This window comes from Sapajus apella, unplaced genomic scaffold (assembly GCF_009761245.1).
Source record: "Sapajus apella isolate SASKATOON/1434 unplaced genomic scaffold, GSC_monkey_1.0 scaffold5, whole genome shotgun sequence".
NCBI classification, from domain to species: Eukaryota; Metazoa; Chordata; class Mammalia; order Primates; family Cebidae; genus Sapajus; species Sapajus apella.
Window position 1 is genome coordinate 40,815,621 of NW_022436945.1, and position 17,949 is coordinate 40,833,569.

General features: G+C 38.8%; 1 protein-coding gene across 8 annotated transcripts in view; it reads left to right on the forward strand.

The window, feature by feature from the left end:
- Positions 1 to 17,949, forward strand: part of KIT (KIT proto-oncogene, receptor tyrosine kinase) — an 84,532-nt gene that overhangs the window by 34,606 nt on the left and 31,977 nt on the right. For 5 of the 8 annotated variants that reach the window (XM_032274227.1, XM_032274222.1, XM_032274220.1 and 2 more), the window contains exons 2-6: positions 2,723 to 2,992; positions 5,897 to 6,178; positions 7,228 to 7,364; positions 11,638 to 11,809; positions 16,800 to 16,989. In XM_032274227.1, coding sequence (XP_032130118.1) covers positions 2,875 to 2,992; positions 5,897 to 6,178; positions 7,228 to 7,364; positions 11,638 to 11,809; positions 16,800 to 16,989 — 899 coding nt within the window. In that variant the 5' untranslated portion in view covers positions 2,723 to 2,874. The remainder of the gene's footprint in view (positions 1 to 2,722; positions 2,993 to 5,896; positions 6,179 to 7,227; positions 7,365 to 11,637; positions 11,810 to 16,799; positions 16,990 to 17,949) is intronic. The other 3 variants (XM_032274225.1, XM_032274224.1, XM_032274221.1) reach the window with 1 other exon arrangement.

Below are 17,949 nucleotides of genomic sequence, written 5' to 3' on the forward strand. Positions count from 1 at the left end.
CCTAATAACATGTAATGCTTATAACTGGCCTTATTGGCTTTTGATCTGGGGTATACTTTGCTTGACATAATGGGGCTATAGTTGATGCTACCACATGCAATATTTGTCTAGCTAATAAATAGGAATTGAGACTGGTCATCCATACACACACCTGCAGGGAACAGTTTCCACCCTCCTTTAAAGCAGCTTCGGTCTGTCCCTATCCACAAGCGCTCTTCTTTCTATCGCACATGTGAAGGGGTCTCCTGTTTTCCTTACCTTTAAGCCTGGTTTGGCTATAGATCTCTATTTCTGTCTTGTACTGCCAGAACTATCCAAGGGAGATGTCTGCATTTGCAGCCTGTAACCCTGGAGCAAACGGCACTTCCCACTCAACTGAAATTGTACTTTAGGATTTCCAGTGGTCTCTTTGTAACCAGATCAGGGGTCTTTTATTCATTCCCTGCTATCTTACTGTGGCATCTGCCTTCAGAGCCACCACCCTCTCTTTGAAGCTTTGTAACGCATTGCCTTCTTTGCCACTTAGCCTCTCTGCTTTCTTCCTGGTGGTTCTTTCTCTTATATCTCTCATGACCCTTTCGTGCACCCTCTTGGCTGGAAGAGCTCTTTAAGATCAGTGCTTGGTTAGTTCCTCAGATCCTTTTCTTTAATGATCTGATCTTGTTTTTTAACTTCACAAGGCATCGCTGGACCACTATCATCTGAATTCCAGGTCATAAGCAACCCACTGCTGAGAAGTCCAATTACTGACCAGGTTGTACCTGTGAGCAAATTACACCTCTCTCACATACCCTCCCCTCTGACTATTCCCCCATCCCTGATCCTCAGCCATCCTGAACTTGTGTGGCTCACTCAGAGCAGTCCTCATCTGCAACCTTGCATATGGTGACAGGAGACGTAAATCTGATGTGCATGAACCATTCCCCTCACCATCCTGCAGAGGTGACTGAGAGTCCCCAGGGAGTCTCATTATCACACTGCCCCAGCCCACCTCACGTGGGGACCTTGCCTTCTGCCGCCACGCTAAAGTCCTCCCTGAGTCAGCCTTTCTGCTTTTTCGTCCCACTGATGTGTCCTTCTTGTGACAGTCTATTGCGTCTTTTCCTCTTTATTCTTAATTCCTTACTGTGGGTTCTCATTACTTCTGCCTGCAACCAGCACTTTTCACTTGTATTCTTGAATCTCGTTGATTCTCTAGGATCTCACTGTGCATGTCATTTCTCTGCTGAAAAACCTAGAGTGAGTCTACAGGGTTCCTGAGGTACCTTCCCAGAAGTTCAGGACCCTTGATGGATCTGGTTTCATCCCGCACATTACCTGTCATGTGCTCTGCAAGGTACCCTGTTTTTTAGCCAGGCTGGTTTCTGTATAATTCTAGAGGCTCTGTGCTTACTTCACTGCGAGCCCTTTCTTCATGCTGTCCTCCTCTCCTCCTCCTGTTTGCCTTTATGATATGGTTATACTCCGGCCCACCTTTTGCTTTCATTTTCTTCAGATTGACAGTAAATCTATCTGTCTCTCTCTCTTTTTTTTTTTTTTTAAGAGAGAGACTGAGTCTCACTCTGTCACCCGGGCTGGAATGCAGTGGTTCGATCACAGCTCACTTCAGCCTTGACCTCCTGGGCTCAAGTCATCTTCCCACCGCAGCCTCCCGTGTAGCTGGGACTACAAGTGCTCACTACCACGCCCAGCTAATGTTTTTTCTAGTTTTTGCAGATGAGGGGTGGGGAGAGGGGTCTCACTATGTTGCCCAGGCTGGTCTCGAACTCCTGGGCTCAAGCAGTCTTCCCACCTCAGCCTCCCAAAGTGCTGGGATTACAGGCATGAGCCATGGCACCTGGCCAGCAGTTTGTTCTTTAAACCCTGAAATGTATGTAAGGACCATGTGTCACACTTGCATGGACTTTTTCCCAGCAGCTTAGCATAGTGCTTTTGTAGATGATAATGAATAGGTATTTGAATACATGGAGGCATGCATGACTGAATGAATTGGGTGTTGTAACATTTTTAGGGTTCAGGTTTCATATTCAGAGCTTAAAGTTTGCATCTTTATAAACTAAATAAACTAGTTTCTTATCTAAGAAACCTATATAGGCATTAGGATGATTAGGTTGAAACCCAACATAGGCCAGAAATTATTGATCTGATCTTTAAAACAAGTGTATCATTTTCTGTCTTAGTGTTTAGAGATTTGTGAATAGTTCTCCTTTTGATGAGCATTACCATGTAAAGAGAATTATATAGAAATAACTGAATTCACACAGTTGTAAGGAAAAGCTTATTCTATGTCATGGTCATGTATATTCTGCCAAAGAGAGTGACAGGCCAGTAGTTTTTTTTCGGCCCACATAGTGTGAGATTTTGTTTCTGTTGTTTCTAAGCCGGGTGTCTGCATGTCTATGCTGTGAATATGGCCCATATTCAGATGAAAACTTGACCCAGTTGTATGTGTTGAACCCAGAGAAGGCTGTGGCATCCAGCACGTCCCAGCTTGGGAACCAAATGTGACCCTCAAGACTAATTGAGGGTTGCAGAACATAACTTAATTTTCTAGATGAACTTAAGTTTTAGACTGAACTCTCTTTTTAGCCATAAATAGCAGGGCAGCTTTGTCCTATTTTTGTTGTAGAGTACACAGAAGATGGAACTCAGTATTGGAAGAAGTGCTTTATTTCGCCAAGGAAGAAGATCATACTCAACACGATTCTATTTTTCTTGGCAGGCTCTTCTCAACCATCTGTGAGTCCAGAGGAAGCGTCTCCACCATCCATCAATCCAGCAAAATCAGAGTTAATAGTCAGCGTGGGCGACGAGATTAGGCTGTTATGCACTGATCCGGGCTTTGTCAAATGGACTTTTGAGATCCTGGATCAAATGAATGAGAATAAGCAGAATGAATGGATCATGCAAAAGGCAGAGGCCACCAACACCGGCAAATACACGTGCACCAACAAACACGGCTTAAGTAGTTCCATTTACGTGTTTGTTAGAGGTAAGTGCTTGGCTTTCTGCGATGTTGTGCTTTCGAGAATTTAATATCATGCTTTTAATTTCGGATGACATATGGATGACTGAGCCATAGATAAAATATTTCTGGCTGGGTCTAGAAAGCCTAAAACACACATGTTTCTTTACTGTTCTCCCCCATCTTTTGATACGATACACAGTGGCTTTGGGTATGGCCCCAGCTGGAGGACTGGAGGACGGGAGGACTGTGATACTCTTCCTAATGAGATTACAGTAGGTTTAGCCCATTTGTGCTGGTGCTTTGAGTAAACCCTGAGAATCAATTAGACCCATTGGGAAAGCTGCCATTTTAATGCCTTGAGATACTAGATACTCCAACTTAGTAAAAACACTTCAGGGAACCAAAGGCCTCTCAAGGCCTAACCAGACCGACACTTCAAAAGATGTGGCCCACTCTTAAGGAGGAAATTTCAGAAAAAATAACTTGGTCAGCTAGACATCCCATGTCTGTCATGGGTTCTTTTGTAGAGTTTTCCATAAAAAACATTGTGACCTCTTATAAACAAAAGAAAAAGAAATATGGTAGTTGGATTTCTGTGCTTCATTTCCTATGACACGTTCAGTGATTTGTCTGTGATTTTAATAGCCTTGTCAAGAGTAGGCATGCTGGACCAGGGTGTATCTTGTACTTGATGTAAAAGCTGATCTACTTGTCTGGGCACGGTGGCTCACACCTGTAATCCCAGTATTTTGGGAGGCCGAGGTGAGTGGATCACGAGGTCAGGAAATGGAGACCATCCTGGCCAACATGGTAACCCCATTTCTACTAAAATACAAAAAAAAGAGTTACTTTGTTGCTCTCTTTTTCAGGATCTTTTTTATATTATTATATAACCTTTTCTAAGGGCGTGGTGGCGTGCACCTGTAGTCCCAGCTACTTGGGAGGCTGAGGCAGGGAAATCGCTTGAACCCAGGAGGCGGTGGTTGCGGTGAGCTGAGATCGTTCCACTGCACTCCAGCCTGGCAACAGAGCAAGACTCTGTCTCAAAAAAACAAAACCAAAACTGATCTACTGACATACTCAAGTGATGGGCAAAGAAATGGAGTCCTGTTTTCTAGGTCTGGGTGTACCTGGACTGGGGCTATCTGTGAAACAGGCGTGAGTGAGAGGCCTTATCCATGGTATCATGAATGAATAATAGATACATTTATTCTAGATTGGAGATCTTATATACCTCCTGAGCCCATTTCCTCACTGCAGTATTTGGATAAGATGATCTGTTCTGTCTTCCTTACATAATCATTAGGGAGCCAGGGTGGTACAAATTCTAACATGCCCATCAGGAGCTAATAAAGCTGACTCTAAAGCTTGATTGTGCCTCTGCTTTATCAGTTGTCCTTTCCTAAGTAGGTAGCTGCAAACAGATATAGACTGGCAAGTCACCACTTCACCTTGGGGCACGGTTTTATAATTGCTGAGCTAACCCATGTGCTGTTCGTTGACATTCAGGAAGGTATTCTGCAGTTTCCAGGTGGCGATGAAGTATCAGGACAACTGAATAAATGAGGAAAACTGTTGAATTGGTTAAATCACTCTTAGCAGGGCTCACAAACTTTCTTTAAAGGGAAAGTTATCTTCTGTAACTTGGAACTATCCTTAATTATAACAAACGCAAAATGTGCGAATACTTAAGTAATCTATGTTACAGCAATGAAGGAGGTGGGGCATCATTGTAGAAGCTAGACTCAAGTGACCTGCAAAGAGTAGATAGAACAATAACTAGCTATGGACTAGGGCCATACATAGTTCAACCATCATGAGTTCATTTATTTGCAGAATAAATTAGTAAGGCTGGGAGATGCATAATTTATCTTGGAAAACTTTTTTCAAAATTGGTCAAAGAAAGTTAAGAATAAAACACAAGCCTATTTCAGTGATGTCAAGTTCATGTTTGTGCAACACGACTTCCGGGTGGGAAAGACACTTTAAAAACAGATTTTAAATGTAATCTGTGGGCCTAAGCATGTATCTATATTATCGTTACACTGTAGAGGGTGGCAGCGTATTGTGTATACAGAATTAGGTCTGTCTGGCTTCTGTGAGGCCCCAGTCAGCCTGGGTCACTCCCAGTTTATGCCTATGTCCTGGCATAAACTAAGAGTGTTCACTTTCACTCATAAGTATCCTGGTGGACTATGGAATTTGCCACAGCATTCCTAAAACTCACAGCCTCCCTTTGTGCATTTGAAATTATTTGATTTCCAGAAGTTACATTTATGTTTCTTCAGAGGAATATGAATCAAATGAGGCTCACCTATCTATGATGGGTACTGGGTGGCCTGCTGAGAGTTTTCTAGATTCTCTTTGGAAGGTGAAAGTCTCTGGAGACGGGAAACGCTGGAAAGGGCCCTGCACCAAGGGGTTACAAGGAGGAAGCCTTTCCTGCTCTCACTGGGAATCACCACGCTGGCTTATTGGCCGATGAATCCTGGAGTTGTAAACAACATTTCCTAAATGTTGTTTCCTTAAAAACAAAGTTTTAAGAGCTCAAGTGTTGCTCTCTGTTGACCTGGGTTTGAGTTTCACTCAGCCATTTCCAGGTCATGTCACGTTAGGAGGGTTGCTTTTATGACACCTCAGTTTCATCTATGAAATGACAGTAATGATAGCACTGATCACTGAGGGGCATTTTGAAGTTTGCGGTTAAGTGTAATGGTCCAAGCTTAGTGCATGTTATATAGAAAGCATTTAATAAATGTTAATTCTCAATAGTACTAGATGTATAAATGTTGCTTTTGTTTACACACAAACAAAAAGCAGTCACTTGGACCATTAGTCATGAAAGACAACATATTAGATCTTTTAGAAACTGTTTTCAGTGTCTGTCCCCAGCCATGCCAACTACTAATTTTGGATATGCTTCTACAGATCCTGACAAGCTTTTCCTTGTTGACCGCTCCTTGTATGGGAAAGAAGACAATGACACGCTGGTCCGCTGTCCTCTCACAGACCCAGAAGTGACCAACTATTCCCTCAAGGGGTGCCAGGGGAAGCCTATTCCCAAGGACTTGAGGTTTGTTCCTGACCCCAAGGCTGGCATCACGATCAAAAGTGTGAAACGCGCCTACCATCGGCTCTGTCTGCATTGTTCCGCGGACTGGGAGGGCCAGTCAAAGCTGTCGGAGAAATTCATCCTGAAAGTGAGGCCAGGTACTGGCCCTTTATTAATCGGCCTCTGGTAGTTGAAAACTCACTCGTCTAAAGAATACTTCACTTCTCGTTGGTCCACCTTAGTGTAGTCAATCAGGGAGCTGGCTCTTCATAGTTCCCCCGGTTTCAAAAAATGTCATCTGCTTGTGAGTTTATTTCATGGTCCTGAACCCATGTGGCAGTTCCATGACTGCCTCTAATAGAGGTTCTGCCACAGATTGGCACTTAGACTGGACTGACTTAGGTCAGCCCAAAGTTTCATAATTGCATCAAGTATTCCTTCCAAGAGAAACCCTTTGGGAAGCTTGAATTACATTGGTTGAAAAGATTAGCATGCAGATTATTCATTCTTTGATTTACTATTGACATATGAATTGGCTTTCCCTTCCACTGATTAATTGTAATACATTCTTAAACTGTTTGAGATCTGAGAAGGAAAATTCCAGTTGACAGTGGAACTTGTTTCTATTGTGGCATTTTGTAGAATATTTCATTAGCTGGAAGATAATCTAGGTTTTAAATCTCAGATCATCTAATTCAACACCAGTTGACATACAGCTATTGAGTACAGTTTTTATTAAGGCTTTTGAAACTTATTGAACTTAAGGAAAGTTTGATTATTTAAAACCTGGGATTTCCAGAAGTAAGCAAGGTAGGATTTGCATGGGAAAGATGCCTGTTTGCTTAAAAGAATATAAGTAGTTGTCCTCATGACACCATCAAGGTTGTCTGAAGTAAAGATTAAAGCAGCTTCCCTGTGCTAGGGCTTCTGCTTGGTTTTGAAAAAGCATTTTCCAGAAGCATTATAATCTCACAGTGGGCATTTCTGCATTTTTCACTCAATATTAATGAATATACTTGAAGGATACATGATTTAATTGTTGATACCTTCAGATATGCAAGTAGAACAGATAGGTTACCACCATGCTTTGTATTTTATTTAAAAGATGACGAAGTAAGCTGTACACATTTGAGGAGAAATGGTAAATCAAAATTTTGTTCTGTAATACAACAAATTATTTGAGGAGCCACATTTCTTTTCATTCTAGCCTTCAAAGCTGTACCTGTTGTGTCTGTGTCCAAAGCAAGCTATCTTCTTAGGGAAGGGGAAGAATTCACAGTGACATGCACAATAAAAGATGTGTCTAGTTCTGTGTACTCATCATGGAAAAAAGAAAACAGTCTGGTGAGTGAATCACTTCATTCTTTTTTCTCAGCATAGTGTTCTGTCTCTGTAGGAGATGATAAGGTTTCTCTTTAAGCAGAGTCTGTCCTGGAGCTGCCTTTGCTGCTGAGTCTGCCGGAGGTGGATTGTCTTGGGAACATGTTGGGTTTGTATATTTCTGCCTTTCATACCTCCACATGGAGATACATGCATTTATTATTGGTAACAACTAAATTTCATTTTATACATTTATTTTGAGAAACTTGAAGAGAGAACTTCAGATTCATGTGATTACTTCATGCTGTTTCTTTGAAAAACTTGGTTAGGGTCTTAAAAAACATGGTTAACTGCATGAACAGTTTGATTTAAAACTATTATTGATACTGTTTAGGCCAGACTATTTAAAATAGAGAAAAGAGTTGCCAGTTTTTTTCCTTCCATGTTTAAAAAGAATAGACAGTCTCAGGTATTCACCAGAAAGCCCTTGCCTTGCCCACAAATTGGCCTATCCATTTGAAGATGGGTTTCTTTTTGTAAGGATCTGATTTCCTCCTCCGAGGCTGGTTACCTGAGATTAAGTTGCTAATGGTTTTCTATTTGTTTTAGTCACTATTTATAAAATCGTTATCTTTAATCTGAAACATTTGGGCATGTTTGCATTCTTATTCGTTTAACAAATGCATATTCAATGCCTATTATACCTCAGATATTGGGTTAAGTGTATCTTAAAATTAAATAAGTTTTAGCTAGCTATATTTGAAGTTTTCTCTAAATGCTCATAGAGCTTTTACACTGCTGTCTTAATATCCAAATATTTTGCTTTAAATTTCCCATTGACTAAGCTTTCAGTAATTTTTCTTTGAGTAATCTTGGCCATCTAGTTAATTAGCTAGCACAGTGGTTTTTGTTCATTACATATGTATGCATTACATTGGAAAAAATAAATACTATATTTTCCTTGTCCTCCTCTTCCCCTTCCTCCTCCTCGTGCCCTATATTCAACATTGGCAATTTTATGCCTGTTTAAAAAATTCTTTGCTAAACAAATAACCATGGTAATTCCCATAATGCAAAGACATTGTGATGACATTCCTGTAGACCTGTGATGGATGATATCTTGCTAAATGGAGCTGCCATTGACTGGGAGAATGGATTGTACCGTAGACTTATTCTTTCAAACCAATGACTCAGAGAAACATTTTAGTTTTTGTATCATATAATGTAATAAAAACAATAGTTTATGTATGGATTTTTGGCTAACCTTACAGAATACAATCCCATATTAATTGGCTTTCTATAATCTTTTATTTCACATGAGAGAACGATTTAGACTGGGTGTGCATTTGAGCCTCTGTATAACTTGAAAATTGCCCTTTTTGAGATGAGAAATTAAATTGCCCCAGGCAGTTTTGTTCTGAACTATTTCTCCCAGGAGCCCTGCATGCCATTCCCAATTAATCCACTGGTGCTGGTAGATAAGCCGTCAGTGTTAGGAGCTCTTTGGGGAAATCCCAGTGTGCACCTCCAAGGGTTAAGGAAAACCAAATCACGTGCAAACAATATGTAATGTGTGACTTGCAGATGGGGCTCATGGCTGTCTGCCAAGGTTCATCTATGAATCTTTTATTGATATCTTTTGGCTTAATTTGGAATACTGTTAGCACTATCAAATTATTCAAAAAAATCCGTAATTTTTGATTCTGACCCTTTGGAATAGGCTTAACACACAATGTAATTTAAGGTAAAATGATTTTTTAGTGTTGCAATTGTTTGTTTAAGCGCAAGAGAGTCTTGAAGTTTGTTCAGTACTGTTAATCTTGGTTAGCTTTCTTAATGCCTCTAAACCTTCATATTTTTACTTGCTTGTAATCAGAATCTTTGTCAGTATCCTAAATTTTGGTCTTTGGGTTTGGACGTTCATGCTGCATCTCTTAAGACCACACTATTCCTTTGGGCCCTAACAAGTTCAGTGTTCCTGTTTGAGCTCTATTGTGGACTCTTGGGCTCTTGAAAGAACTAGAAGGAAGATAATCCTAAATTGAGACTTTGGTGTGTTATCTGTCCGTTGTCACTCTGCCTTTGTAGAGAAGTCTGTGAAACTACAGACTAGGAAAAGCCAGTTTGAAAATGTCACTTCACCTTGCTCTTATATCTTCTTGACAATTGATCTTATGCTGTGAAATGGTAGATTTCTGCCAATTATTAGAAGATTGTCTTAGAAGGGGGTAGTAGCAGATCTACAAAGCGTTCCAAACTACAAGCCTTTAAAAAATAGTTTCGTTCCCATATATCCTTTTAGAAACAAAAGCTAAGACTAGTGATGTTCCTGACTTACCTAAGATCTCACAGTTAACAGCAAAAGAGGTTTCTGTTCTTTTTAGTTTGCAACATTCAACTTCAGTCAACTTTTATGCGTGCTTACTTTAAAAAAGTTTCTAAAACTATAATAACATTAAAAAATAGGCACAATCCCACTATCATATGATAACATAAAAAAATAGGTATAATCCCATTACACGGCATTGCTATCATAGACAGCAATGTTGTGTAAAAGAAATACATGAACCTTACATGTAATTTTACATTTTCTAGTAGGCACATTACAAAAAATGAAGGTAAAATAGATTTTAATAATATATTGTATTTGACCCAGTGTATCTACAATATTATTTCATAATGTAATGAAACATGAAAATTACTAATGAGATGTTTTACTTTTTTTTAATATTAAGTCTTCAAAATCCAGGACATATTTTCTATTTATAGCACAACTTACTTTGGACTACCAGATTTCAAATGCTCAGTAGTCCCAAGTGTCTTGTCCTTATAAATGCTATATAGTCTGCATTTTTTCATATTTCTTTTCTCTTTTCCCCTATGCATATGTATTATCACATGATTGCGGTTTTAAGGTACATTCAATTTATGCTTTTTAAGTAGTGTAAACACCTCTCTTACAGTCATAATGCTATACTTGGTATATGTTTAGGTCGTTTCTGAATTTTCACTGAAACCAACATGTTGGAGCTTTTATTTTCTGTTGAGCAATTTTCTTGAGTTAAATTTGCTGGGGTTGATCAGAGGGTATGAACATCCTGGCAAGCTCCTCTTCCAGAAGGATTTTTCTGATTTATAATACTATCAGATATTTAACTCTATTAGGTTTACCATAGCCTCACCAAGGAATCAACCTTGATCTCATTCCACGTCAGTATCAGCTCCTTTTACTTTACAGCTAGTGCTCGACTTACGACCACGATTGGTTCTGACAGACCAGTCCTAACACGATTTGGTCGTGAGTTGAGTAGGCTATATGCACGCGGAGATGGTAGTGCTGCGGGAAGCTGGTCCACACTGTCGTACGCCCAGCTGGGCAACGTTTTCACTGCCAGACGCAGAGCAGTCGTGGCTAGCGATTGTGGTCGTAAAGTCGAATGGTCGTAAGTTGCATAGGTCGTAAGTCGATCAATACCTGTACTTAGTTGTTTTTCCCCCATTGTAATAGGAATGTGTGTACATTACAGAAAATTTGGAAGATGTAGAAAACTATATTCAACTCTCTTTAATCTTTTCATAAAGCTGCTGTAGTTTATGTTACGGTTTTCCCATGACGTTTTAAACACAAGAAATCTCTCCATGTCTTGTCTGCAGACAAATAATGAGATGGTGATATCACAAGGGTAAATTAACAACCTTTTCAGCTCATGCTGAAATAATTTGGGCCTTGTTCTTAAATGTCTAGAATACCTTGGAACACCCTTCAGTGGTTCACAAGATTCTGCTGGGTGAGAACTACAGGATGAGTTTCCAAGTTGTTGACATTGTGATTCTGTTTTCATTCCTGCAAATAATAAATTTTAATAAAATAGAACATTATTATTAGTAATATGTTGTCTCTCAGTCATTGGAACATAGACTAGAAAAAGATATAATAGGACATGACAAAAATATGCTGACTCATTTTACAAAATATCAGTATCCCATACTATTTCATATATAGCAACTTTTAAAATTTCGCATTGCACAGAATTTGGAATTATACATCCTAGGGTTAAGAAATGAATTTTCATTTTTTTCCCAATCATTAATAATGACTGTCTTTCAATATAATCCTGTAATATGAAGTGTTCCAATGACAGACTTGTCATGGTGCTTTATTATTCTTACTTAAGTAGTGTATAATGAAAGCTAATATGGAGAAGTTAATTGCTGCTATTTTTAATTTATCCAGGAAAGATTCTGAATATAAATTATATGGTAATCTTTATTTTTTTTTCTCCTTTTCTGAAACCAGCAGACTAAACTACAGGAGAAATATAATAGCTGGCATCAGGGTGACTTCAATTATGAACGTCAGGCAACTCTGACTATCAGTTCAGTGAGAGTTAATGATTCTGGAGTGTTCATGTGTTATGCCAGTAATACTTTTGGATCAGCAAATGTCACAACAACCTTGGAAGTAGTAGGTAAATACCTCTATGGGAATGTTTAAATTACTGGCGGTAGTGAAAGAAGAAATTACTAGATAGTTTCCTTTTTATGTAAATGGAATGTTGAACAGATTCTTAGAATTTTGTTATCACTGAATGAATGAATGAAAATGATCATTGTAGCCTCTTGCAACGAAAGCTCAAAACCAAATGCTACCAGTTTAGTAGAGGAAAGTTGAAAGCTGTTACTGAAATTGTTCAAACCTGTTACTCTCTGCACCCCACCTTCCTTTCCCCACCAAGCAAAAAAAACATAAGTTGAGATTTTTCAAAAATGCTAGTGCTTGCTGAATTACTTGAGTTTGGAAATGGATGTAGAATTTCTCAAGGAGCACAAATGCTTAGAGCCTAAAGTATTTCTCTGAAACTTTTGGTAGAGGTTCTGCCTCTTGGTTTGTTGTTTTGCCACTCATCAGCTCTAGTTCCTTGCAGTAAAGACTTAATTGGACATTTCTTCCCTAGGATGCCCTACCTCGTTATCTCACCTGTTCTCTAAGCGTAAAGATGATAGCATAAACCTTCAGGAAGGAGTGCCATTGGGGCACAGGTCATTGGTTCTACAGAGCATAAACTACAACATGGTAATCTGTCTTCTAACCCCATCATTTCTGGGATGTACAATTAGTTTTGCTTCATCCTTTTTTTTGGACACAGTCTCGCTCTGTCGCCCAGGCTGGAGTGCAATGGAGTGGTCTCGGCTCACTGCAGCCTCTGCCTCCTAGGTTCAAGCGATTCTTCTGCCTCAGCCTCCTGAGTAGCTGGGATTATAAGTGCCCACTACGACACCTGGCTAAATTTTATATTTTTAGTAAAGACAGGGTTTCCCCACGTTGGTCATGCTGGTGTCCAACTCCTGATCTCATAATCCGCCTGCCTCAGCCTCCCAAAGTGCTGGGATTACAGGCGTCAGCCACTATGCCCAGACTTTATCTTCTCTATTCTAGAAATTTCACTAAATATTTATTTTCTAAGCATATGTTTAAAGAGAGCAGAGCATAGAGAGTTTCTTCATGCTTTTGATTTACTGAGAACAATTATTTTAAAATTACTTTGTTTATACTTTTTTTGTCTTTTGAGTATTGTTTGAATTAAATCCATTTTCCTGTCTTTTTAGTGCAACCATATTCCTAGTGTGTGACTTTTCATTAAATACTTCTAGGGTGGCAAAATTTTTTTTATCAAGAACAGTAATAAAGTGATGCAGTATTTGTTTTCATATCTTTCCCTGCCTCACCAAATTTCTTCAATAATTTATGTAGCAGTATTAAAGCTTTGTGATTATCCCACAATAATCTCATAAAATTTTGGTGTTTCTGCCCATGTTATAGTGGAAAGTTTCTCCCCAGACTGAACATGGGAAAGATACTTTACTTGCAATTATAGTCAGCACACAGAAAGTGTACCACTTTGTTCCTAAACATGATTGTGAACCATTTATTAGTTTGAATAGAAGGCTATGCTTTTAAAGTATTAAACTCCATAAGCACTAATTTGCTAAGTTGATTAGGGAGCATGTTGATATATCAGCTTCAGCTCCAGAAGCAATTAGGAAGGATGTTTTGAGAACATCGTTGTATGTAATCGGATTTTTTAAATCCGTTCATCAGTTTCCAAGAATTATCACTCTATGACTGGAAGGACTTGTGGCTGTGAAACCTGAATCTCGTTTTGTATTGTTTTGAGAATGGGCTGGGGTGGAACAGGAACAGGAGGAGACAAAGAGAAAAGTAATTTTTAGTGGCTGGGAGGAGGATTTATATCCCTCATGGAGTGATGGAGAGAACAAGGCTTTGGGATCACCCTTTTTAAATAATTTTTTTAATTGTATATTTTTAAGGTACACAACATGATGTTATGGGGTACATACAGATAGTACAAAGATTACTGTAGTGAAGCAAATTAGCGTATTGATCCTCTCACAAAGTTACCCTTTGTTTCTGGTTTTGTGATGAGAGCCGCTAACATTTTACCTGGTTTTGAATTGGGGTCTTTGCTGCTTAAGTTTCTAATGCACCCCACTTTAACTCTGCCTGCACTTTGTTTTCTGAGAAACACAGCCTCTAACTTCCAAAACTGTGGAAAGGAGAAAAGGCCTTGGTTTTTTTTTCTTTTTCTTTTTCTTTTTTTTTTTTTTTGAGATGGAATCTCACTTTGTCATCCAGATTGGAGTGCAGTGGTGGGATCTCAGCTCACTGCAACCTCTACCTCCCGGGTTCAAGCAGTTCTCTTGCCTAAGCTTCCCAAGTAGCTGGGATTACAGGCATGTGCCACCATGCCCCTCTAATTTTTCTGTACTTTTAGAAGAAACAGGGTTTCACCATGTTGGCCAGGTTGGTTTTGAACTCCTGACCTCAAGTGATCCATCCACCTACTTGGCCTCTCAAAGTGCTAGGATTACAGACATGAACCACTGCGCCTGGCCACATCACCAATTTCTTAATACAGAAATAGTGGGAAAAAAATTATGCTTCATGTTGTAACAACCTAGGTGGAGTTGATTCTTTATGTTACAACAAGCTGGGTGGAGTTCTAATAATTCTTACTCTTCACGAATTTGAAGTTCTGTTACACTATAGGACATGAAGCTATATTGAGCAAACTAGACTAGAAAGCTCAGGAGCACTTAAGTATTTTGTATACTTAAGTATTTACAAGTATATACTTAAGACTATACTTACATACTTAAGATTAGAAAGCTCAGGAGCACTTAAGTATTTTGTAAGTGAAAGAGAAATAATTTCAATGCAAATATTGTTGCCTGAAACAATGGAAATAATTGTTGCCTAAAATAAGTAATAATTTTGCATAATTTACTGCTTTTGAATTGGTGACCTTGAGAACCTGAAAATTCAGTGTAGCATTCAGATGGAAGATTGACTCCCTCAAAATTAACCCAAATTACCTTAAAGAATGACAGGGCGGGAGAATGTTATTTCTGATTCAGTTATTAGAACAAGGAGGTGATTTCCATCTCTTCCCAGCTTTTGTTGGATTTTTTATTCTCTTCCCCAACATCCGTTTTTTAACTGGCACACCGGGTAGAGGATAGTTGGGCTACACTTTTTATTCTGAATCTCTAGGAAACTAAAGAGCAGTACAAACTATAATGACAACCACATGTGGAGCTTTAAAATATATTTAACCAGATAGCACCAAAGTGAATGAGTAATTTTAAATTTTATAACTAACTTTAAATCGTAAAGAATAAATAGAAGAATAAAATCAAAACTCTTCCATACTCTTCACTCACTTGATGTAATAATGTAAAGATTTTGGCATATTGCTTGTATTTTTATGTCTAACAGAATTTGAATCATGCGTACAACTTTATTCGTATTCGCACTTAAAGTATGTAGCAACTCTAGGATTTGCTGTAGTAAAAAGAGGCCAGCTTTGGCTTCTCACAGACTTGTAGACATGTGTTTAAATCTAGGTTCTTCTAGATGGCTTTCAGACCTTGGTTTTTTTCATCTATAAATTAGAGAGTATAAACTCATCTCTCAGTATTGTCATAAGATTAAATGGGCTGAGCCTGGTGGCTAGAGTGGGTAGATCTCTTGAGCCCAGGAGTTTGAAACCAGCCTGGGCAACATGGCGAAACCCCGTTTCTACAAAATACAAAAATTAGGTGAGCATGGTGGCAACATGCCTGAGTTGCAGCTACTTGGGAGGCTGAGGCAGGAGGATCGCTTGAGCCCAGGAGGTCGAGGCCTTAGTGAGCTGTGGTTGTGCCACTGTGCTCCAGCCTGGGCAACAGAACGACACCCTGTTTCAAAAAAAAAAACACAAAAGATTAAGTGTCACAATTAAGTAAAATACATGCTTAACTGCTTAAAGCAGTTCTTAGCACATAGTAAGCATTCCATAAATGGTGGCCATAAAGATAATGTTAGCAGTTACTTTGTTGCTCTCTTTTTCAGGATCTTTTTTATATTATTATATAACCTTTTCTAAGGGCTCCTTTAACCAGTTCTCTATTTTGCCATTTTAAAAATTATAATCTTGTATAATATAAATAGTACTTTTTCTTTGGCCCGTAGCTGTCTACCTCATTTTAAGAAGAGTTCTCAAATGGAAATTACAAGATTTAATCAAGGGATAGATAATTAAAAAAAAAAATCTATATTTGCTAAATGCTTCCTGAAAGAATTGTGCCAATTTACAGTGTGGAATTCAGTGTGCTACTTTTTATCACACTTGCAAAATTATTGAGTTTAGTTAAAATTAGTTTTGCTATTTTTAATAAATGAAAAGTGATGTCTTATTTTAATTACTAGCTTAGCTAAACATTTTTTCCTATATTTTATTCTCTTTTTCCTGTTTCATTATTTTACTATATAGACATTTTAAAACATTTATGTATTTATGATTTTTTCCTTCTGTTGCTTCTAAAAAGGCTAGAAAACTGCCCCTTCTGTAGAAGTTTCATGGTAGTCAATTCTGTTACTTAGTTAAAAATACCATTTTGTTGTTAAAATGCTCTTTGATTTATCTGTGATATATGATAAGAGCTAAGATTATTTTTCTTCAAATACTAAAGGATATTCTTTGAACATTTTTATTCAACATTAGGACTCCCTTCTTTTCCCCCTTAAATTATGATGCCTTATATATACAATTAAATTGGGTCTGGGTATGAACTCACTGTTTATTCCAGATACTTTTTAACCTAATAAACATCAAGACTAGTAGATTAGTCTTTTAAGATGGTGATAGATCTTTAAGAGAATTGCTTAAGAAACAGAGGTGGGAGAATCAGTATTTCAAATGTGTATCCTTTTTTATTTGTGACAGTGATTCTACAAGAGCAAAATAAAATAAATGGCTAGGTAAAATTATCTTACTTATTGCCAATTAATACTGGAAATCGATCATTTATCTTTGTCATTCCAAGATGAAGTTGTGGTTTTTTTTGTCCAGTAGTTGTAGATAATGGTTTCTTTCTGTCTTATTTCATTCTCATTAGATAAAGGATTCATTAATATCTTCCCCATGATAAACACTACAGTATTTGTAAATGATGGAGAAAATGTAGATTTGGTTGTTGAATATGAGGCATTCCCCAAACCCGAACACCAGCAGTGGATCTATATGAACAGAACCTTCACTGATAAATGGGAAGATTATCCCAAGTCGGAGAATGAAAGTAATATCAGGTAAGAAACAGACTTTGCCCTGGGGGAGGATTACACGTTACCCCCTTTTCCACTGGGCTTAATCAGATCCTATTTCTGTAACCCGTAAATGCACGAGAAGATACCTGGTAAAGAAGAAAGTCTGGGGCTGCCTCGTATGTCTTCATCCTAGTATTCCATTTTGTTATGTTTAGAGCACACACACACACCTCTGTACGCCTCAGTTTTCCCACTTGTGAAATGGGGGAACAGTTCTTAGAGATCTGAGCTTAGCTCAAAGCAGTGAGTGGCATGTACTCGGGACACAGCAGATCTCTTCAGAGGATGTGGGAGTTAGTATCTATAATTGTTCTGTAAAGTTCTAAGAAAACTAAGAGTCAGATGGCTTCGGCTCAGGCAGTGAACCCATGTTCTTTTACAGTAGACCTCTCATTTGATCCTCAAAACATTATAGTAAAAATAGTAGCAATAGTAGTATTTCAGGTAAGCCATAAGTGCTTTTTTCTGAGGCATGGTTCCAAGTACTTCACACATATTCACCCACTGACCTGAAGCCTCACAGACCTTGTGGGCAGGCACTTATTTCCCACCATTTTTGTAGAAGAGGAGACAGAGGTATAAGGGGTGAAGTAGTTTGACCAAGACCGAATGGCTAATAAGGGCTAAGTGCCTTGATAGGGCTTTGCTGTTTTCCCAGTCAGGACTATTGACTGGGGTGAGAGATGATAACATCCCAGGCCAAGGACTAAAGATTGGAGGGAAGAGGACAGATTTGGGAGGTCTCCAGGTGATTGAGAGGGCAGGAGACATAGGGAGGAGCCGATGATGCTCTTAGGTTGGGTGGTGAGAGGCCATACCATTCAGGGAGTGGAGGAGGAGGAGCAAATTTCTGCGGAAAGATAGTGACTTTGGTTTAGGGGTTGTTGGATTTGAGATTGAGTGGGATCTTGAGTGGGATTGTTTGGGTAGGGAGTATCTTAG